General features: G+C 43.7%; 1 protein-coding gene across 2 annotated transcripts in view; it reads left to right on the top strand.

Moving 5' to 3' along the window:
* Positions 1–22788, top strand: part of Rapgef4 (Rap guanine nucleotide exchange factor 4) — a 303371-nt gene that overhangs the window by 270707 nt on the left and 9876 nt on the right. For both annotated transcript variants that reach the window (XM_090342624.1, XM_090342623.1), the window contains 6 exons: positions 5268–5393; positions 5810–5988; positions 8954–9044; positions 12703–12753; positions 13487–13574; positions 13964–14028. In XM_090342624.1, coding sequence (XP_090198750.1) covers positions 5268–5393; positions 5810–5988; positions 8954–9044; positions 12703–12753; positions 13487–13574; positions 13964–14028 — 600 coding nt within the window. The remainder of the gene's footprint in view (positions 1–5267; positions 5394–5809; positions 5989–8953; positions 9045–12702; positions 12754–13486; positions 13575–13963; positions 14029–22788) is intronic.

Genomic DNA, 22788 nt, shown 5'->3' with positions numbered 1-22788 from the left:
GTGGTACTGAGGAATCGTCCTTGGGTCTTCGTGCATGCCAGGAAAGCACTCCACCACTAGGGCAAACACCTGGCCAAGAGACTTGCTTTTACCATTTTAAAATGTTTTCTAGAAGCAGGCTATATAGCCCAGACTAGCCTTGAACTTGAAACCTTCCTGCCTCAACTTCTTGAGGGCTGGGATTATAGATATGTGCTGAAAGGCTCAACTTAAAATACTATCTTGAATTTATATTTGTGACAAAAGCTTGCAAATAGGGCAGCTGGTCCCTTTCTTCTCCCTCAGCCCTGTCCCCATCGTTCCTCAGCCCCCAGCAGTGAAAGCTCAGAATCACCTCCCTGTCCTTGTCATCTATTCTTTAATCATCTCCATTTATTACTTTCCAAATAAATACTTCCCAACATTGAGGGAGAGGGGGGAAATGTCATAAATGGGTTATGCCTACCCTATACTGGAAATAAATGCCTTAAAAAGCCATTGTCATATGGAAGGTGCCATGAGATGTGTTTACCGCACAGTGCCCACGGGCCTCTCCCTCCAGCTGGTTCTCAGCCATGGTGTTGAGCGATGTGGTAGATGGCAAGGCCTGTGGACCATCTCCAGCTCCCTGGGGGGCAGACAGTAACTTTTAAGCTTCTGTTTATTTGCCCTCCACCCTTCCAAACCCTTGCTTGTCTGCCATGTGGAAAGCAATTCGCTACTTCACAACAAGTACCCTGGACAGGACCTGCTGTTCACTGTACACCCGTGTCCAGCCTCACCTGCCACACATCTGGAGCCTTCAGACTACTTCCCCACTTGCCAAAAGACCCAGGAGGAGAGTCCTGGGGAGAGACCTCCAGATCTGTCAGTACCTTTTTTACCACTCAACTGCTTTGTGCAGTGCTGGGCTAGCTTCTGTGGCCAGGGGGACAAGTGCCCTGGGCCTCTCTGTCCTCATGCAGCTTCTGTCAAGGAACTGAGAGTCACCCAAGCAGCCCAGAACAAAAGGAGTTGAATGTTCAATGGCTTATGTTAAGGGCTTGGATTCTGAGCTTTACTCTTATAACATTGAAGTGTACTAATACAAAGCAATTACAGGCGAATCCCTTTGAACTGTAATTTGACCCTGCTTTTATCCATTCACTGGTTCCTTAGACCTATATTTAGTACTGACCACATCAATGTAGGCATGGTGGATGGTTTTGGCTCCAGGTCCATGAACCAGTTGTCTGTCCGCACAGGCATGCTTTCCTTCCCTGTTCTGACCATCGGGGATGGGTTCATTGACAAATCCAACATGGGTTATGTACCTTAAACAGCTTGCTGTGTCATGACGGACACTGGGTGTGTCATGAGTGAGGATCTCCTGTGGTAAGTGCTGCTAGAGAGCTAGCCACAGAGTGGGGCCACCGCGGCAAGAGGGATGTGGGGTGCCTCTCACTGACTGTCAGCATTTGCTTTTACTTTGTATGTCGATCCCTCTCTCTCTCTCTCTTTCTCTCTCTCTCTCTCTCTCTCTCTCACACACACACACACACACACACACACACACACACACACACACATTTTGGTGGTAGTATTATGGCTTGAACTCAGGACCTCATGCTCTTGCTTGGCTTTTTTACTCAAGGCTGGCACTCCACCACTTGAGTTACAGCTCCACTTTCAGCATTTTGCTGGTTATTGGAGATAAGAATCTCACAGACTTTTTGTCTTTCTGGACTGGCTTTGAACCTTGATCCTCAGATCTCAGCCTTCTTGAGTAGCTAGAATTGCAAATGTGAGCCACCAGCACCTAACAATATCTTGATTTGATCTGGAAATGGAAGGGTAACTCTGCTGGTCTTCTAGTCACTGCTTTCCAGCTTCAAGAAAGAAGTCATCTCTCAGAAAGGCCAAGGAGAGAATATATAAGGTCTTTTTGTGTGTCTGCGTCCGTGCAGTTCTCAGACACCTGTACAGTGCAGACAATACATGAACTCTGCTGTGCCTCATCTGCAGGAAATTTCCATGGCAACATCTACAAAAAATGTCTCAAGGAGATACTTCCTATGGAGCTGAGAGTCAGCATGTGAACCTCCATGTCAGAGACAAGTGCCTTTTGCTGCTCATGGGAGAGGGGTTAGCTGTCTTTGTCAAGGGGCAGGGGGACCAGAGAGATCTGCAGGGCTTTTTATTCTGGTCATCCCTGGATGTGGGTATGATAAGCCAGCATTCATGACCCTAAACACCTTCCCCTACTCCTTTTTTGGCACATTGGCTAGTGCTGTACCAGTGAGACCTCATGGCTTTACCTCCGACCCCTTTTTTCTTTCTCTTTTCTTTTGTTGTTCTTTCGTGGCAGGAAGGAGAGGTACTGGGGCTTGAATGTATGGCCTGGTTACTGGGCCCTTAGCTTTTTCACTTGAAGTTGGTGCTCTACCACTTGGGCCACACCATTTTAGTGGCTAATTGGCAATTAAATTCTTACAGACTCTCGTGCTTCACTGGATCTGAACAGCAGTCCTCAGATCTCAGCCTCCCTGAGTAGCTAGGATTACAGGAGTGAACTACTGACACATCACCCATCTTAGTGACGAGAAGCCGTCAAGCCTCAAAGTAAATCACCTGGAAGCCAGGTAGACTGAGTGTCTCCACTGTGCAGGGACAAGGCTGCAGAGTGAGTGCTGTGCAGCCATTAGGGAAGCAGAGGAACTGTATTCACACATGTAGGAGGAAAGGGAACCAGAACACAGGCAGGCTCACCTCAGAGGTGGTCCCATGACCTAGAATTTAGAGACTTCTCTGACCGTCAGACCCAAGACCAGGTTGAAAACTCTCCTTTGCTTCCATCAGTCACCTCTCCATCCGCCCCTGACCAGTGGTTAAGTTGTAGGGCTTTGCCATCAGTGCTTTTCTTCCCTGCTCCCTGTCTCTTGTGTGGAGTGAGTCAGGGACAACAGTATTTAGCATCTGAGTCTGGAGTAGTCCGGGGCATTTGCCTTGCTGTAGCACCATAAGGAAGTAAACTCATTTGGGACAGGGGACCTCCCCTGTGCCAGGCACTGCATGGAAATTCTCCCATCTAATCCTCTTAGGACCAGCCGAGGGGTTACAACCCTCAGTTACCCACTTGGCTATTAAGACCCCAATTCACTGGCACTGGAGCCACAGTCAGGAGATTAAGGGATCAAGCCATGTGTGTGGCGGTATAGCCATGTGTGTTCTGTGCAGTCTGCTGCTCTCCAAGCTGTCACTAACCTGGTCTGTTACAAAACCCAAACTTCTAATCGCAAAGGCTTTTGGAAAGCTGTTCATTTCATTGCCCCCTGCTTTCTGTTCCTGCCAAGCACGTCTCTTGACAGCCTCCCCATCCTTAAGAACCTCTCACCACCCATCCACCTGTGATGGGCCGTCGGGGAAGTGCTGACCTACCCAAGTTTATCTGCTCCCTACTGTGTTGTTGTTGTTCTGGTACTGGGGCTTGAGCTCAGGGCCTTGTGTTCTTCTTTAGTTTTTTTTCCTCTCAAGGCTGGTGCTCTGCCACTTGAACCACACTTCCACTTTTCCGCTTCTGGCTTTTTTCTTTTTTCTGGCTACTTGGAAATAAGAGTCTCTTGATTTGTCTTCCTGAGCTAGCCTCAGAGCATCATCCTCAAATCTCAGCTTCTTTACTAGTTAGAATTCCGGGGATGAGCCACCAGCACCCACGTTAGCTATTACTTTTTTTTTTTTGGTCAGTCATAGAGCTTGAACTCTGGGCCTGGGCACTGTCCCTGAACTCTTCAGCTAAAGGCTAAACCCTACCACTTCCAGCCACTACTCCCCTTCCGGTTTTCTGGTGGTTAATTGGAGATAAAAGTCTCATGGCCCTTTGTACCAGGCTGGCTTTGAACTGCAATCCTCAGATCTCAGCCTCCTGAGTGGTTAGGATTACAGGCGTGAGCCACCAGTGTCTGGCTGCTATTACTCTTAAAGCCCCAAGAACCTCTTCAGGCCACACATTCATTCTCAGTATCTCCATTCATGTTCCCTCAGCCATTCATCTCTGCACCTCACAGTGATGTGTGCACACACATTAATGCTGGAAATTAATAATGCAAGAAGCACCTACATGCTGATCATGAAATTCTTTAAAACTCAGGATGCACTAGCAGTGCATCAACACTAGCACAGTGTTGACTGTGACTACTTCCAATATGAACTTACTTTTGGTTTTTGTGGCAGTAGGAATTGAACCCAGGACCTTGCCCATTCTAAAGGAAGCATTCTATTCCCATGCTATGTCTCCAGCCTTCTGACATGAACATTGACTATCTGAATATGGTTTACATCATACTAGAAAGTATTCTTTTCACTTGTTATTTTGTCACGTGTGCTGACTGTTTTAGTAATAGAGATTTTTAATGTATTAAATACATTATGCAAACACACTTTAGATCATTTCCCATAATACAGAAAGGAGATGATCAGTAAGTCAGATGAAAGCTCTTGCCTGAGAGTCTTTCTGAAAATAACAGTTTGGTCTTCCGATGTCTTCCACTAAGCCTCAAGGTCATGCAAGTGTCATTCTCACAGTGTTGTCTCGCCTTACACCCCAGTTGGTGTGTTAAGAAGATGGCACAATAGCAGCTTAACCACTGTTACCAGCAATAGCAGGAAACACTGGCTGGATATACAGAGCTGCCATGCCGACCTTGCTTTGTAACCACTTCAGAGGGAAATAGGAGAACAAAGGTGTCTAAGAACTTCTTTCATCTCTCTTTTTGGAAGGTGTGCAAACACTGGTACTTGATCTCAGGGCCTTGTGCTCTTATGTGGCTTCTTCTGTCTTAGGCTGGTGCTCTACTGCTTGAGCCACACCTCTCCTTCTGGGTTTTTGCTGGTTAATTGGAGATGATGTCATTCACTTGTCTGCCTGGGCTGGCATGGAGATCTCAGCCTCTTGAGGAGCTAGGATTACAGACACAAACTACTGGTGCCCGCCTACTCCTTCCTTATCTTCCAGGGGAAAGGGAAAGAGTTCTCCGGGACATTTAGGCTCCGGCCTAAGAGAATCTCCGCATGTCACCCTGTATGGAATCTTGCTTGCCATATCCTGCATTTTGCAGTCAGTGGATTGATTCTAATGCTGCTGCGGTGCTAATGGTCAGCCAAGCAAGTGACACAGTGCATAAGCATCTCTGTCTTCTGAGTGAAATTCTGAATGTATCTCCAGATCCTTTTCCTACCAGAAACTCTTGAAAGCATCTAGCACCAAGTCCTCATTTGTGCTGAAGTCCTGATTTTTTTTAAATCATCTACAGACTCCCTTGCCAGAACAGGAAGGCCCAACCACTGGAACAGTGGGAACTTTTGAACTGATGAGCTCCAAGGACTTGGCCTACCAGATGACCATCTATGACTGGGAGCTCTTCAACTGTGTACATGAGGTAGGCACACGTGCGTGAGCACCCTGGTGGGTAGGGGTTTTGAATGAAGTCTACTGGCCTGGTTCAGGTCTAAGTATTTCATATGGGTGGCCATATGGAAGCCAAATGACAGTGGGTGTTAGCATACCAAGTTTATAAATAAAGCCTGTAACAAATTCTTTGAGTGTTAAAGAAAACTCCCTGAAGCTGTGTTGTGCTATGTGCACACACTAAGCCAATGACACCTAATTTATATTTGTGTATTTCACAAGGCTCATGGAAAGCCCTTCAGATCCAGAGATAGCGGGGTCAGTGAGTGATTTCACATCTGTAGAGCAGTAAAACACAGCCTCGCAAAAATGTTTTTAGGAAAAACAGGCTGGCATTTTGATTTAAAAGCAAACAAATAAGTGAAATTGTTTCCCTTTCTGTTCTAGTTGGAGCTAATCTACCACACATTTGGAAGGCACAATTTTAAAAAGACCACAGCAAACTTGGACTTGTTCCTGAGGAGATTTAATGAAATTCAGTTTTGGGTTGTCACTGAGATCTGCCTTTGTTCTCAGCTCAGCAAGCGTGTGCAGCTCTTAAAAAAATTTATTAAGATAGCAGCCCAGTAAGTATCTTCAGCTTGGGAAGAGAAAACAGCCTCGGACTTGTATTTTAATTTTGTTTTCTTAGACAACAACCTTATCAAGAAAAGCAGGACATAAGAGTTTCTTACGCACAAAGAGAACTCTCAGAAGATCACAAGTAATTGCATTCTTGTAAAAGATCAATTTCCTCTAAGCTTTTGTAAATATCTGACATCAGAATATGAAGTAACGTGTTACATCACCAAAACCAGAGTCCACTCCCTGACTGCCTTTGGCTCTGAACTCAGAAATGGTGTTCACTTCGATTTAGAAAGTTCTCTTGATAGGAACTTGTGTTTGAGGCTCCTGAAGCCCAGATCTGGCTTGACACACTATCACCAGTAGAGGGCAGTAGAACATGCTTGTACAGAAACACATCCAACTCAACCAGAATAAAATCAGCAAAATGCATGAAGGCAAGCTAACCTGGTACAAGAAAAATCATCTCCATAAACATCAGAGCAGGCAAACATCTTATAAATATTCTATTTAACAGCACTTTGTGGGAAACAATTTATTTACTGCAGGGGCCAGTTAGATTTCTCCCTGACATGAATTTAATCTCCTGCTATTTAGATATGCCTGACAACCTCCTGTTTACTTCCATGTTTTTGGTATCACCACAGTGCTAAAAATAAAAAGCTAAATGTGGCCTGTGGCTGTGAGACTCCTTCCCTTCCTGAACGCGGGGTGCTCGAGCACAGGAAGGTTGGGAGAAAAAGTGACCTCAGCCAGTCAATTTTCTTGAGCCAAACAGTTGCGATCTCATGCCGAGTCTGATTTCTAATGTTGAACAAAGGAGTAAAGAAAGCCTGCTTGGGGTTTTACAGATAGCAGCTAACCAAATGCCTTGAGTCATTTTGCCAAAACTGTGAGGATTCAACAGGATACTAGATCCTTCCGAATCAAATTTGACTCTCTCTTCTTGGTTATTGAAGAAAGATTTGGCAGTGTGGCACGGGAATTTCTGGTTCTGAGAAGAGTCTCCCCCCACCTCCCGCCCTGCCCCCTTTCTCTCTCCTCATTGCAATGAACAGATGGCTACCCGTGTTTAGAGTGAGTAGATTATGGAAACTAAGACAGGATGTGCTTTCTTGTTAGAAGGAGCACATTTTCTCTTCACCTTAGCCTGGCAGTACTTAGTGCAGACAGAATGGGGAAGGTGACCTGTACACAAGCAATGGGAGTGGTTAGAAAACTTCATATAACCTTGTTAGGAAATATCATGGATAAGCCTCTCAAAATACCAAGGAATGCTTTGGGTTTGGGGTTTTTTTGTTTTGTTTTGTTTTTTTATTTTTGTCTTTGTTACATGTGGGACAGTAGTCCCACAATAGACCTGTTCTCATAGCACCATTGGAGAAGGTTCTAGACTTTCTTAATTCCAAGGCTCACAGAATGACATGAAAACTTCATGGTCCCAGTGTCATGTGACCTGTTGACTCTAGAGAATTGCATCATCTTCTGCATTAGCTCTTTTCCCTGTCCAGAGCTTTACGAAGCAGACAGGCATGGTGGGGACAGCTAATTATCTTTTGTTTGCATATAAGGAAACTGAGGAATGCAGAATAGCATTGATCAGCTCTTCATTTATTCTTTTAAGCTCACATAGGGAAGATAAAGGCAAACCTCTGTACATGCTATCACTCACTGTCTTCATTTCTGCCATCTCCTGTATATCTTTCAGGCTCTGGCCTGTGCTCAGGGCCCCAGGGCTAGGCAGGCCTTCCTTGCTTTCTTATGCCAGGAGCAGGTGTGGTAGCTTCTCTGGAGTGTCTTACCATTTTCACACAGAATATTGAAGAATTACATCACTACTTCTGCCAGAAGAACATGACAGCAAATGCAAAGGCTTTCCTAGCCTTTTGTCTGTAGGAGGGCTTAAACTCAGGGCATAGTCACTGTCCTTGAGCTCTTCTGCTCGAGGCAAGCACTCTACCACTTCGAGCCACAGCAGTACTTTCAGTTTTCTGGTGGTTTCCTGGAGATAAGAGCCTCATGGACTTTCCTACCCAGTTTGGCTTTGAACCATGATCCTCAGATCTCAGCCTCCTGCATAGCTAGGATTACAGGTGTGAGCCACCAGGGCCCAGCTTTCTGAACCTTTTATAGATCTGTTGATCCAAACAGGATGTGTTTGGGATGCAGTTAACTTAGATAGCCATATTGATTTGGGGTGGGTGAAGAGTTGTGCTTATTGCCAAAAGAGTTCTTTCCTTTTTCAGGGACATAGTCTGATAAAGTTGGGGGTTCTTTTTTTTAAGTTAAGCCAAATAAGCTAAATTATTCTAATAAGAATTCCTGAGTCTTTTTCATTCCCCAATTCATAGTCATAAAAACTCAAAAAAGTAGCAGACCTACAGGTTCAAAAAGATATTTACTTCACTGATACTACGTAAAATAAAGTTATTTTAGCTTTGTTTCTTTAGATTGTTTTTCCTCCTCAACTTTGAACTATTGGAAATTACATTCTCAACTCACAGGAACTGTCTTTGTCCACAAGTTAGAAGCATCTGCATGGCAGTTGAAGCCAAGTGGCTGAAACATTGGGACTTTTAGTTCCATGTCTAGCTGCTGGGGGCAGGCAGCTATCTCCCCGGGGTGACAAAGGGCATATCCTTTCTCCTTCCTGTCTCGGGGATGCTTTCCTTAAGGCCCACCTTGGATTATAACAAATTTGGAATTGTAACAACAGCTCCAGGGTAGGCGTCTTTAAATTCTTCTCCAAAACCAAACTCCAATAGCTTTCTAAATAACAATTGACAACGGCAGAAGTGGTCACCCAGGCAGAACTTACACAGTGTCTCTCACCTCCCCTTGCCATATGGTTCACAGCAAAGAGTCCTAACAAATACTAATGACTCTCCAAAAATAGAACTCTGGTTTTTAGAAAAGGTATCACTCAAAAGTGGCATTTTACTCAAACATGTGCCTCTTGTGTTCCAGCTGTAAAGAGTACAAGAATCTGAATTCCTTTTTTGCAATCGTCATGGGACTGAGTAACGTGGCTGTGAGCCGCCTGGCACTAACGTGGGAGGTAAGCTGCAGCCGAGATCCAGCTGTGCCTGGAGCCTTCAGAAGAAAACCCTGGGCTCTCCAGTGAGCTTTTATTTAGACATAGCTCTCACACTGGTACAACAATGGAAGAGTGGGACACTTGGTGACCTTTCTCCTTTGACCAGTGCCTACTGAGCAAGTGACAACTGAAAAGGATATCATCCTTTTGTGTATGGGAGAAGGGACCTGGGGATGGGAAAGGGCTCTGTCTTTCTATCAACACACTGTAAATAATCAGAAGTCCTGGTTTCCAGGTATATCTAACTTGATCAGATGACTGCAAAAGGAGTTTTATGCATAGATTCAGTGACCTCAGAAACATCTGCTTGGTCAGCTATGCTCATACCACTTAGGAGGCTGAAGTCTGAGGATCAGGGTTCAGAGCCAGCCCAGACACTCTTATCTCCAGTTAAGAAACAGAAATTCAGAAGTGGAGGTGTGGCTTGATATCAGGCTTGAGTAGAAAAAGCCAAGCCACAATGCAAGGCTCCAGTTTATGCCCCACTATCAAAACTCACACACACACACACACACACACACACACACACACACACACACACACGTGCACATGCACACAGAGAGAGAGAGAGAGACAGACAGACAGACAGACAGACAGACAGACAGACAGACAGACAGAGACAGAGAGAAATGTCTATAATTGTTTATTTCAGGTCTTAGGTCTTGAACTCTGGGATTGGGTGCTATCCTTGAGCACTTTTTGTTCAAAGTGAGCATTCTACCACTTGAGCTACCTCCACTTTGGGCTTTTTCTGTGATTAATTGTAGATGAGAGTCTCACAGCCCCTGCTGGGGCTGGCTGGCTTCAAACCTCCATCCTCAGATCTCAGGCTCCTGAATAGCTAAGATGATGGGCATAAGCTTTTATACCAAGCTGTACCTATGATTGACATGACAGAAGACTCATTTTTTTAATCCAATTAGACATTTTACACCTAGGAAAAATAGCTGTCCAAAGGACAACTGTTTAGAACAGCCAAGTACAAAGTGTCCCTGAATTGCCTGGCAGACTTCTCTAGGTGCAGAGTAATAGCCTTTAGCTTGAATTTTTTTTGGGGGGGAGCAAGAGTTATATAGTTGGGTTATGAATTTCTGGACCAAAATAGGATGAGTGGTTTGATGATGGTTGTTCAAATGTCTTCACTTTTTATTTGCTTAGTAATTAGAATAGACTTGACCCCTTACATGTGGCATACAGTTGAAGAAATACTAATCTTGAATAGAACATCCACACAAAAATAGACTCTTACTAAAAATAAAACGCATGTGTAAGTAGAACACACACCACACACACACACACACACACACACACACACACACGAAAGAGCTAGGACTGTTTAATAGCAACTCCATTTGTAGTGAGCTACTTAAAGGCAGCTGTTTGCATCTCCATATGTTTCTCTTGAATTTTTTCCTATTTCCCTATTGAAATGCTTTTTCTCTGCCACTCTTAAGTGTTTCCACTGTGTATGGGGCAGGCCCTCACGAGTCCTCTGTCTTGGGTTTCTCTTAAAATTCCAGGCAGATGCAGCACTGAGCAGCTCATCCCCTGAATATAGGAATGAGAGAATTAGTGAGGCCTGCATGCCATGCAGCTGTCTCATCCCCCAGTGAGCTAAAGGACAGATGAAGCTTGCCAAGAAACCTAAGCAGGGAAGCCATTGTGCAGCGCCCCTGTCTCACAGCCCAGCCATCCTGGAGTCTCAGGAGACCTGGGCTTCCCCTCAGACCACCTGCATTCCTCACCCAGCTCCAGCTTCTCATCTCCCCATAGAGCCCAAGTGAATTGTTGGGGAAACATCACAAGAAGCCCCAAGTCTTCTGGGAGAATCAGGGAGGCCAAGGATAGGAACCATTTAATGGCAAACCAAATAGTGAGACCACAGAGTGTGGGAAATACTGAGTTCTTGCAGGGAGGGCTCAGCCAGCAGGACAGAGCTAAGTGGTGGTAAGTAAAAGGAGATAGCTAATTGACTGGCCAGAATAGAAGTGCCATGAGTCTCCGAGCTTCTCTTTTCATAGTTATATAAGGCTAACAAGAAAGCATTAGCCTGCCATCACTAAGCCCTTACTTTTTAGGGGTAAAATGTGACTGTAATTCTGTAAACAGAGCTTCCTTTCATAAGTATCTTTTTCTTTTTTGTGCTTGTGCTGGGGCTAGGACTCAGGGTCTGGAACTCTTCCACTTGAACCACAGCTCCACAACTGGCTTTTTGGCAGTTAATTGGAGATAAGAGCCTTATGTGCTTTCTTTCCCTGGGCTGGCTTCGAACTAAAATCCTCAGCTCTCAGCTTCTTTGAGTAGCTAGGTTTACAGATGTGAGCCACTAGTACCTGGGCTTCATGAGTATCTTTTATTTGATTTCTCTCTCCATATTTGCTGAGAACTTCCCCAGGGCTCTCTGTACAACTCCCATAAGAACCCTGGAGGTCACACAGTCTTCAGAGTGGTACCTGAACTTAAGGATCTTTGGGGCTCGGGACCTGCTCTTTCTCAGAACGGGAAGTCTATCAAGTTCCTAAGGGGTTTGATTCAGCTTTATCTATACCAAAAGAGCTGCAACTGTAGTGAGCCATATTAAACCATGTGCCAAGCCACAGACATTGTTGGCTTTAGTAGATTGTGTTTTGTAGCAAGGCAGAGAAGTCAGACAGAAGTGATTTTGTGGGGAGAAAAGTGGAGTACATGTAAGTAGAATGAGAAGATAGGAAAGTAAGCAGGGTGTGAATCATACCCTCTGGTGATAATCAGCTACATGACTTTGGGCTCGTCATTTACAGTGTATAATTTTTCCCCAATTGCAACACATTTCAACTATGCGGACAAATTTTTATTGAGCATCTACTAGTACTCAGCTCTCAATGAAGAGGAGGTAGCAATACAACACTGTAGTTTATATCATGAAAGAATGGGAAGAGTGAACTAGTTGCTAAAGTTCATTTAATCCTAATATTATTACGTTTAAATATCTAATCGTGGCTGAGCTCCAGTGGCTCATGCTTGTAACTGTAGCTGTTTAAGAAGGTGGGATCTGAGGATCAAGGTTCAAAGCTAGCCTGAGCAAGAAAGTCCATGTGACTCCTACCTCCAGTTAAACACCAAAAAGCCAAAAGTGGAGTTGTGACTCAAGTGTTAGAACACCAGCCTTGAGCAAAGTGCTCTGTGCTAAGCTACAAGGCTCAAGTTCTGAGTTTAAGCCCCTGTATTGGTGTGCATGCATACCATGTGTACACACATACACACACACACAAATTCTGATTGTAGAAATAAAGGAGTAAAGTAATGGGTTGGGGGCTGCATCAAAGGTCCAGACCAATTAAGGTTTCTGGACTGGAATCCTGTTTATGCACCACTCAGCCAAGAAAATGTTATAAATTCAGTAAGACCAAAGCATTCATAGTTACTCTTGGTTCAACTAGATGAAGACTTATAAAAGGCAAGTTCTCTATGTTCTAGAATTTTATCCTCACAATGACAGGACAAGTTACAGTTCAGCCTGTCTCCAGGATGTTTGATTAAGAGCCAAAAGAAATACATATCCCCTAGAAATGGTAACTCACGACACATATCTTGCTATTGAATCTGACATATGCGTGTGGCATTTTCATTTCATTAACAGAAACTGCCAAGCAAGTTCAAGAAGTTCTATGCAGAGTTTGAAAGTTTAATGGTAAGTGACAGTGGCTCTTTATGCTGTTCAGTGCATTAATCCAATTTCTGATGAGCTGAATTGAAGTTCTCATTTTGGAAATTTTATCCGTCCTTGTATGACTTTAAGAAGTTTATGAGCCCTTTTAGTGCTGCTAAAACAAGCATGTCTGACTAATGAATGGCACCCACAGGAACTAACTTAAAGAGGACTTATGTCCCACATAAGGTCAATTTGTGTAACCAGGAAAAGCAGCATAATGAGGTCCTTCCCAGGATGACGATGGGCTGGAAACTGCACTGTTCCTGGCTTGCCAAAATAGGTCTCCCTATTGTCTGGGAGGGGTTCACAGACCGGAGAGGAGTGAGTGGAACTTGCTGGAGAGGTGGGATGGCTTCAGAAGGCAAGTCGGGACGTCTGCACAGGGCAGGGGTTGGGAGGTGAGCTCACCTCCCAGGAAGGAGGCCAGCATCAGGGAAGGGGAAGGTTAAGATGCTTTACATATTTCCCCCTTGCTTTCAAATCAGTCTCTCCCCCCGGGCCCCAGTCCCCAAATATCCTTTTCAGCCAGAATGGGACCCCAAAGCAAAAACATCTGAATTATATGTAAAGTTGTTTTAGAAGATTAAATCAATTTGTTTGACTGGAGCTATGTTGACTCCAAAATACCAGATTATACCAGAAGGAGGCCCTGTGTGTAAAATGGTGGTGTCTGTGTCACGTGTCACTGACCAGCTTTTCTGTCTTCCCTAAGGATCCTTCCAGAAACCATCGGGCCTACAGGCTCACAGCAGCTAAGCTGGATCCTCCTCTCATCCCATTCATGCCTCTTCTCATTAAAGGTAATCCTAAGAAATGGACAGGCCAGGCAGATGGTGAGTTCTTGAGAAGCAAAGATTAGCTACACCTTGATCACATTTTGCTCTTGGGGCTGACAGTCCCCTGCTCACCTTTGTGCCCAGACTGTCTGAGAGTTGGTAGATGGCTGAAGAGCAGAGACTCACCAGGCGGAAACCTTGTTAGTGAAACAGGATTCAGTTAGAAATTTTACTAAACTCAGATAACGTGATTTAGAAAGTTAAACACCTTCCAATAAAGAGAATTATGATCAGCTTTTCTTCAGCTACAGTGTTATGCAAATGCACCTGCATAGTCTAATGGTGTGATTGTGCTTTCTTCTTCTGGCATATTTCGGTGTAGTGATTCGAATGTGGCTTTTATTTCTTTATAGATATGACATTTACTCATGAGGGGAACAAGACGTTCATTGACAATCTAGTAAACTTTGAAAAAATGGTACGTACAATATTATAACCTTAACCCACCATGGGTTTTTTTTTTAAATAAAATCTGCATTTGTATTAATAAAGGAAATAATTTCCATATAGGCTTCCATGTTAAAAGGTAGTTACACATAAAGGAGTTTTGAACTGTTTGGTTCAAATTGGCTACCTATTTAATTCTGTCAGTTCTCTTTTGTGAAGCTGAATAGTATTTGTGCTGTGACTCCCAGCAGCCGCTGCCTTTATGCTGGTTTTCTGTCTCTGGCTGCCTGTTGCTAAAGAACACAAATGTTCCGCACTGACTTATGGGTTGTGGTTGTGTTTTGTAAGGTTTGTGGAGCTAGAGTGCCCCAGGATGCCTTTGAAATGTTGATTTGCCTAGTCTGTTGTGTAGGCAAATGCAACTATATAGCAGATCTTTATGCTGATGCATTTAATCTAAACACGGATTGCTTCAAGTGCATTGACGTTCAGAGAGGGAACTTTGGAAATCTCCACAACACAAATTTCACAACAAATGTCGATCTAACACGTATTCCTATTCCGTACTGTCCAGCCATGGTCCTATATTGTATCCTACCAACAAGATTTTGTTTTAACGTGTTGTCTAGTATAGGTTCTTTAAGTAGGTCTTGATGAAACCTTTCTTAGCTACAGATACAAGTTAATGGAATAATATGCCATTGTCTGAATCCTTTGGACAGGGTGTGAGTGTGTTTTGTCATCACATGGGTGAGGATTTGCCGGCGAGACTGATTCTCAGTGTGGCTGTGGCACTGTGGAAAGAACTCGGGCCTTCTGGGCTGAGAGTCGTGAAAGTCACGACTTGTTTTCCTCACTCTGGAGTTGCCTTCTCTGTGGGCTGAAAATGGGGATGGTGCCTATACCTTCTTAGGTTCAAAAAGATGTGGAGAATTGAGGGCTCAACACCAGCACAGGATTATGTAGGGGGGAGGGGGAGGAAAGAGCTGCAGAAGAAGCCTCCAGCCAGAGCCAGACACTTGCTCCTTGCTTATAGTCTGAGGTATGTATAGTAGTCTGCAGGAATGCTAGTTGTCCTATGGGGGATGAGACAGCCAGAGGTAGGGCTGTGGAGGTAGACTTGGAAGGCATTGGTGTGGGTGGGGGTGGAAGTATTGGGAATGTTTACTCAAGGCCCTCCTTGACAGTAAGTATTGGGTCTGGTGCCAGTCACATGAGTTCAGCCAGTCAAGGAGAGAGTAAGGTGAGAGACTTAATAAATCAAGACACACAAGCTTTCCTATAAGCCATGAAGAACTGTGGATTTTTTTTTTTTTGCCAGCCCCGGGGCTTGAACTCAGGGCAGCAAAAACAAAGGGTAAATGCAGATATCCTTTTATTCTTTTTTTTTTCTTTTGCCAGTTCTAGGCTTGAGCTCAGGGCCTGAGCACTATCCTTGGACTTTCTCAAGGCTAAGGCTCTACCACTTGAACCTCAGCACCACTTCCGGCTTTTTTCTATGTATGTGGTACTGAGGAATCTTGGTGCATGCAAGGCAAACACTCTACCACTAGGCCAAACTCCCAGCCCCCAGATATCCTTTTATTCTTGCTATAAGAATATGAATCCAAATTCATAATGGGTGGAGGTACTGGGATGGGAGATGAGAGGGCAGAGGCATGCTGCTTCTCCTTTGGGATGGGGAAGAAGACGTACTCACCACTCCCTCCCATTTCAGAGGCTAGAAATACAATCCCACGAAAAGAAGACTAGAAAAGCCTCACTTTGAGTATCCCTTAAAAACTAAGGATGTCTCTTAGTTTGAAAGAGGAGGGGGAAAATGATATTGAAAATACTGTTAGGCCTCTGCTCCAGCAACTTTATACGTTTCCTTTTATTCAATAAGTCACACCATGAGAAGTATGTGATTTCAAAAATGTTCTTCCATGGGCTAGATGGAACTAGAAAATGAAATGGGTTTAAAGAAAAAAGATTTGAATATGGTTTCCAAAACCGACTTTGATCCATCTAGCACTGTTGCTAACTTTCTAACCTTTCCACTTCATAAACTACCCCTGCCTCTGCCGCTTTATCACTGCCACTACTGCTGTGTGTCTTGGGGAAAGAAACCCTCTTTGTTTTAAGACTGATGTCACTGCCACTTTTCAATTATCCATCGGTTTGGACCATTGGTTTGTGAGCAGAGCTGGCCGCCTGTGTGGGGCTGGTAGGCTCTGTCCCCAGAGGGTGGGGTATCCCTGGCAGGGGCAGAACTCACTAGCCAGGAACACGGATGCCTTTCCTTGGTGGAAGTATTGCAGTCACATCAAAAGACCAAGGCAATGCATAAGTATTTATACATTTTGAATGTCTTCACCCTTGAGGAATGAAATGAGGATTAGCGAATTTGTTGCATATTGGTTTGCAGGATTTATGGATGCACACAAAGGAGAATTCACTTCTGATCCTTGTGTGGAAAAAAAAAAAGAAGGCAGACATTCTTTCATTTGGGGGAACATAAAGGAATATTCAAAATTGTTTGAATAAAGCCCTTCATAGCTTTCTGTGGCATGTATGAATATTTATAACACTTAGAAGGTAGACTGCAATGGATGAGAGGATAACATGCTGGCCCACTGCCACCAACCCAGGCTGCATAGAGCATGCCAACAGGCACAGTTCGCGCATTTAGGAGCTTGATCTATTTCAGAAATCCCCATATTTCGGTATATTCATTTAGAAGTATGATTTGGAATAAGTGGCATAGGGAAAACTTTGAGATTCGTGGAAACTTTAACAGAAGCGATTCATTAAGGAAAATTTGGAATCCTTCTATTTTTGTATCACTAGGTATGGTAATCAAATCCTCTCAACTCCCAGACTCTACCAACCTAAAGGAAACCTTAAAAGTCCTTTTTTCTTTTGTCGGTCATGGGGCTTGAACTCTGGACCTGGACACTGTCCCTGAGCTCTTCAGCTCAACACTAGCACTGTACTGCTTGAGCCATAGTGCCACTTTCCATTTTCCAGCAGTTAATTAGAAATAAGAATCTCATAGATTTCCGACTTTCATGCCTAGGCTGGCTTTGAACCGCAATCCTCAGATCTCAGCCTCCTGTGTAGCCAAGATTATAGGCTTGAGCTACCAGCGCCTAGCCAAGTTTACATCTTTATACAAATTTAGGTTCTCCAACATGTGTGCTTTAAAAGCAACACAACACACAGGCTGTCCAGGTGAAGGCTTTTTCTAGAAAATTTGAATATGCCTTCAAAGCAGTCCTTGTCGTTTAGAAAATTAAAAGCAGACTAAAAGATAAAACATAAACTGTTCAAAAATAAACAAAACTGGGGCTGGGAGTTTGGCCTACTGGCAAAGTGCCTGCCTCACATGCACAAAGATCGGGTTCAATTCCTCGGTACCACATACAAAGAAAAAAGCCGGAAGTGGTGCTGAGGCTCAAGTGGCAGAGCTCTAGCCTTGAGAAAGTCCAAGGACAGTGCTCAGGCCCTGAGCCCCAGGACTGGCAAAAAATAAATAAAAATAAATAAATAAATAAATAAAATAAACAAAACTGACAAAACCCAAGTCATGAGATTAGTAAAGAAATGTCCACAACAAAACGAAGCAAAGGGAATTTTATAGAAATGTCAACAGGTAATAGAACCATGTTACATACCACAACACAAGTCTAGAGCTGTTATCAGCCCATCCCAACCTCATCTCACACTCTGTGTTCTGTGTACTTGATCCAGAGACCAGGCAAGATCTCCCTTCCTTCTTTTCCTCCTGTCTGCCTTGCATGTACCTTTGTCTTCACCTGCCTGGCTCCTGTCATAGTGCAGGCTGGAGCTCCCAAGCACTCTTCCCTGAGTGCCTCACACCATCGCTGTCTACCGTAACCTTGCCCTATCAGACAGGATTTTTGAGTTACCTCATATCTGTCTTGCCCACTGATATTTCTCCAACTATGACTGGCATGTTATAAGTATGCAAAAAATTAGGTTTGAACTCAGATCCTCATGCCCACTTAGGTTTGCTAGCTTGGTTGGCCACTGGAGCCATAACTCTTGCTAGCTTTTTACTAGTTAGTTGGAAGCTAGAATCTTGTGAACTTTTTACCCATGCTGGCTTGACACTGTGATCCTTCAAACCTCAGCTCCTGAGTAACTAGGATTATAGTCATGCGTCACCAATGACCAACAAGCAACGAATGGTTCATACATAAAGGAATAACCTGATTTTATTTCAGTGATAGACTTGGAACTAAACCCCCTCCAAAGGATTTTATGTAACCATAATTGAATCTAAATTATTTTCTGTCAGAAAATTTGATCAGCCAGGGTATTTCAGAGCCCTTTTCATAACTGTGGTTGACATGATTCTCCCTTTGCTTTTTGTTCTGGGTGGGTGTTTTTGCCCCCTACCCCACTGTGGCACTGGGTCTCCTATCGTGAAGACAGAGGCCCACACTTCACGTGTACCTGCGAAGGCACCTGAGCTGCCATGTCCTGTAGGTATCATATGAAATAAACCATGAGCATCATGTGTGGTACACATGTGCACGTGTGTGTATGTTACATGCCCCTTGGATAATAAAAATTCACAGCTGGTGGCAAGGGAATATTTGTAACTTCTCCCTGGTCCTCTTCCTCCTCCATCTTCTTTTTTTCCTTTGGTAGTACTGGGGTTTGAACTCAGGGCCTCTCACTTGCTAGGCAGGTGTTCAACCACTTGAACCAAAGTCCCAGCCTTTAAGTTTCTTCTTCAGCGATGTATCCGTGAAAGTTAATTCAGCTCTGCTTAACTCTGGTCTCTGTTGTGTATATTCATCTTGGAAAATCTTTGTAAAAGAGAGACCATATGTTTCTGTATCAGTTGTGGGGAAGACAAATTGTTATCCTGAATAGGTTAAAGTCTGGGTAAAATTCTACAGTATTTCAGAAAGATATTTACTTGTGAAAACCAAGGAATAATTGCCAAGGGTTATATATTCAATAGGTGTAAAAGTTTGAGGGAGAGTCATATCAGTAGGAGTAGAAAGAATGAAAAGGGAATATGGTAAACGTGAAGAACAAGAATAAGCCAGGTGTGGCAGTGCTCGGGAGACCCTGTGTACAAAAACCCAAAAACCCACAAGATTAAAAAAAAAAAGAGTGAGAGAAAGATCCAGGTGCCAATGGCGCACACCTATAATCCTAGCTGCTCAGGAGGCTGAGATCGGAGGATTGCAGTTCAAAGCCAGCCTAGGCAGGAAAGTCCATGAGACTCTTACCTCCTTCGGGAAAACCAGAAGTGGCACTGTGGCTATCCTTGAGTGGGACAGCAGCCAGGCCCTGAATTGAAACACCATGACCAAAAAAAAACAAAAAAAAAAGGTTAAAGAATTTTTTTGCCAGTCCTGGGGCTTAAACTTAGGACCTGGGCACTGTCCTTGGGCTTTCTCAAGGCTAGTACTATACCACTTAAGCCAGAGCACCACTTCCAGCCTTTTCTGGGTATGTGGTACTGTGTATGTGGTGCTGAGGCCAGGGCTTCATGCATACGAGGCAAGCACTCTACCACTAGCGTGCTCTTGGCTCCAAGATTAAGATTTTTAAAGGGCAGTAAAGTGAAGCCCCCAAAACCTTTAGGGAGGCACTTAGGAAAGCTCTGAGATCCAAAAGTAGCTCTTCCAAGAGGTGACAGATCAAGATTCTTTGAACACATGATGTATGTGAAGAAAACAATAAGGAAATAAATACGCTTTAAAAAAAAAAAAAAAGACAGCTCTTGCAAGCAAAGTGGCCAAATGGACTAGGCCCAGGGAGGCAGAGCGGGAGTTCTAGGAGTGGTAAGAATACCAGGCAGTATTGCCTGCAGGGCTGCTGGTTTGAACTTGAACACTAGACCCAAGCCTGCATCTCCTCAGCGACAGGCAGGGAAAGGGACACAAGGGGGCTGGCTAGAAAGGATGGAAATGTCATGGCAAGGCCTCGTAGGTTAGGTTAGCACCTTGTCTGGATGGATGTGGTTTGGCCAGCCTGCTTCCAAAGGGTCATGGCTCAAGAAGGTAAATGGATGAGGCCTGGCCACAGAGGCCAAGTCGGGCCTGTGAGAACAAGCACCTCCTGCCTCATTGGACCCAACGACCCAAGTATATTTGCCTCTGTGCGAGCTTGAAGGCTTCTTGTGTTTGGCACTGTTACCTTGAGGCAGTGTCTTTGTATCTCTCTCAGCATCTCAGGCCTCATGAAGAATAAACACTTCTGAGACACTATAAAGAAAAACAAGTGCATGAGTATGGTTACACAGTCCACCACTCACAATCTCCCTTTTTCTCTGTTAACTTCTCTCTGTCCATCTTGAGGGAACTTTACCAGCTTTCACTTGGTCCCATCTCTGCACCTTGCAGGTTACAAACTATGGGAACAAATTACATTTCAAAAACAAGCCCTGATTCCCATGCTCAGAATGAATCCAGAGAAAAGTCAGTGCAGGTGGGGGTTGGGGCTTCACTTATCTACCGCACTGACTTGGAACACCTTCTGAGGGAGCCTGTCCTCCTTGTTTTCCACCTTGGATTACCACTTGCTGTTGTAATAAGTGAGTAGCTAATGAGAGTGTGTCATAATCCACAGATTTACTTGGATGGGAAGAAAAAAAAAGATGAGAAGCTCTGATTTGGAGTAATCAGGCATCCCATCCACCCCCACCCCAGCCTGGCATGCTAGAAAGTTGCCTGGCCAGTTCCAGGCAGGCCAACCTGCTCTGGCAAGACTGCCCAGCCTAGGGTGTAATTTTGGGCTCCAGTCCATTGTGCCAGTTGGATGATGATGCCAGTGTCTTTTAAAACCTTCGTTTCAGGCAACCTTGACTGAGAACAAACAAATGTGCCAATGAAGATAACAGGTGGGGGAATGATGCAGTCATAAAATTCAGTGCATATCCCCGGAGATTAAAACAGTGGAGCAGAGGCATTGGGTTGGGAGGGATGAAGGAGAATGATAGACATGGATCAAAGTACATTGTATTCATAAACTGGTCTATGGAGTGGAAACTCTTTGGTGAAACCACTTGCAGATCACAAAAATATAATTTAAAAAAGACTAGGTAGATTTTTGTGAAGATAAATGGAAAATCCATCAACTCATCTGCACATTGGTAGAGCAGGTAGCTATATATAAAAGCAGCTTGTTGGACCAGGCTGTAAGGTTTTATCCACAGTGAGTTCAACAGTAACCTTGGATGTGTAACCTCAGCTAGGTCAAGGAGGGAAAGAAGATCATCTCTTTGTAGTAAAGAGTCACACTAGAGGTTATCCAGAAGAGAAGTCAAACTGTCTCATAAAGAATTGTTGAATAAATTGGGATTATTTAGATTAAATAAGAAAGGATAGAGAGGAGAAAGATAATAGCTGTCTTCAATTATTGAAGAATTGACTCTTACATGTAACTAAATGGGGCTGGGAATGTGGCCTAGTGGTAAAGTGATTGCCTAGTGTGGGCAAAGTCCTGAGTTTGATTCCTCAGTACCACACATACAGAAAATGCCGGAAGTGGCTCAAGTGGTAGAGTGTTAGCCTTGAGAAAGCTCAAGAACAGTGCCTAAGCCCTGAGTTCAAGCCCCAGACTAGCAAAATAAGTAAATAGTAACTAAATATGTTTATTTATGGCTTTCCAAAGCTCACACTACTATAAGTGAATGAAAAGTAAAGGAAGAGTTTATTATTACCCAAAACAACACAAAAAATTGTGACAGAAATTTCTGTGCTGGACACACATCTATTATCCTAGCTAGTTAGGAGACTAAAACCTGAGGATCACAGTCTGAAGCCAGCTGTGGAAGAAAATTCACTAGCAAAAAAAAGGCAGAAGTGGAGGTTTGGCTTAAGCAATAGAGTGCATACTAGTCTTGAATGAAATGAAAAAGCTAAGCCAGAATGTGAGTCCAGAGCTGAAGCCCCGATACCAGCATACACACACACACACACACACGACTATAAATAAAAGGCATTGCTCTTGGATTTATGTAATGTGTTCCATTGGCAAACACAGTTACTCAGTGAGAAACCACAGGCTGGAGGTGGTTTGAGATCATGTGAGAAGTCTCAGTAGCATGTTAGGTATTGCATAGGTCAATGAGTACATAAGAGCATGGAGTTCACATAGCAAGTTAACCCTTCACTGGCCTCTGCATGGGCCAGCAGTGCCACGGGGGTTCATACATCATTACTGTAGGTTCACACCATTAAACACTATTGTCTGGACCTCACAAAGGAAAAGAATAGGCCCTCCTTCTAAAGCCAAATTTGGATTTTAAAGTTAAACTGAAGTTATCTTTGAGTACAATTAAAAAAGATCCGTCAAAATTAAAACCATTGTTAAAATTAATCAAAGATTTGGAAAGGTAGAATGAACTTCAGAGTTGGAAATTACTGATTTAAACAATTGTTCTCACATTTTCAACTACATAATGAGCTAAAAATTATGAAGCCTCTGGAGTATAGCTGTAAAGAGTAGTGGAACACTGAAGTCAGAAGGAAATGTTTTAGCTTTCAAAACTAAAAAGCAGAACAATTACTCCATACAAAATGGTATAGGAAGAGGTTTCTGACCCCTACTAATTGTTTTATTATTCTTCAGAGGGACAAACTGGCAGCATTTCCCAGGGTTTTTGGTAATTATACTCCATTCAATATCTGAAGAATTACAATAATTCTACATAGACTATACTTGTGCCCTTCCTAGGCAAAGCCTTTAGAGAAGTGAAAAAACAACTTAAAGTAAATTAGCAGGAAAATGATCATAGTTACTGTTTATTTCAGGGCTCTAT

The sequence above is a fragment of the Megascapheus bottae genome, chromosome 12 (genome assembly GCF_031878675.1).
Source record: "Megascapheus bottae isolate mThoBot1 chromosome 12, mThoBot2.hap1, whole genome shotgun sequence".
Classification (NCBI taxonomy): Eukaryota; Metazoa; Chordata; class Mammalia; order Rodentia; family Geomyidae; genus Megascapheus; species Megascapheus bottae.
Note: the sequence above shows the minus strand (reverse complement) of the source record. Positions and strands in the feature narration are given on the sequence as shown.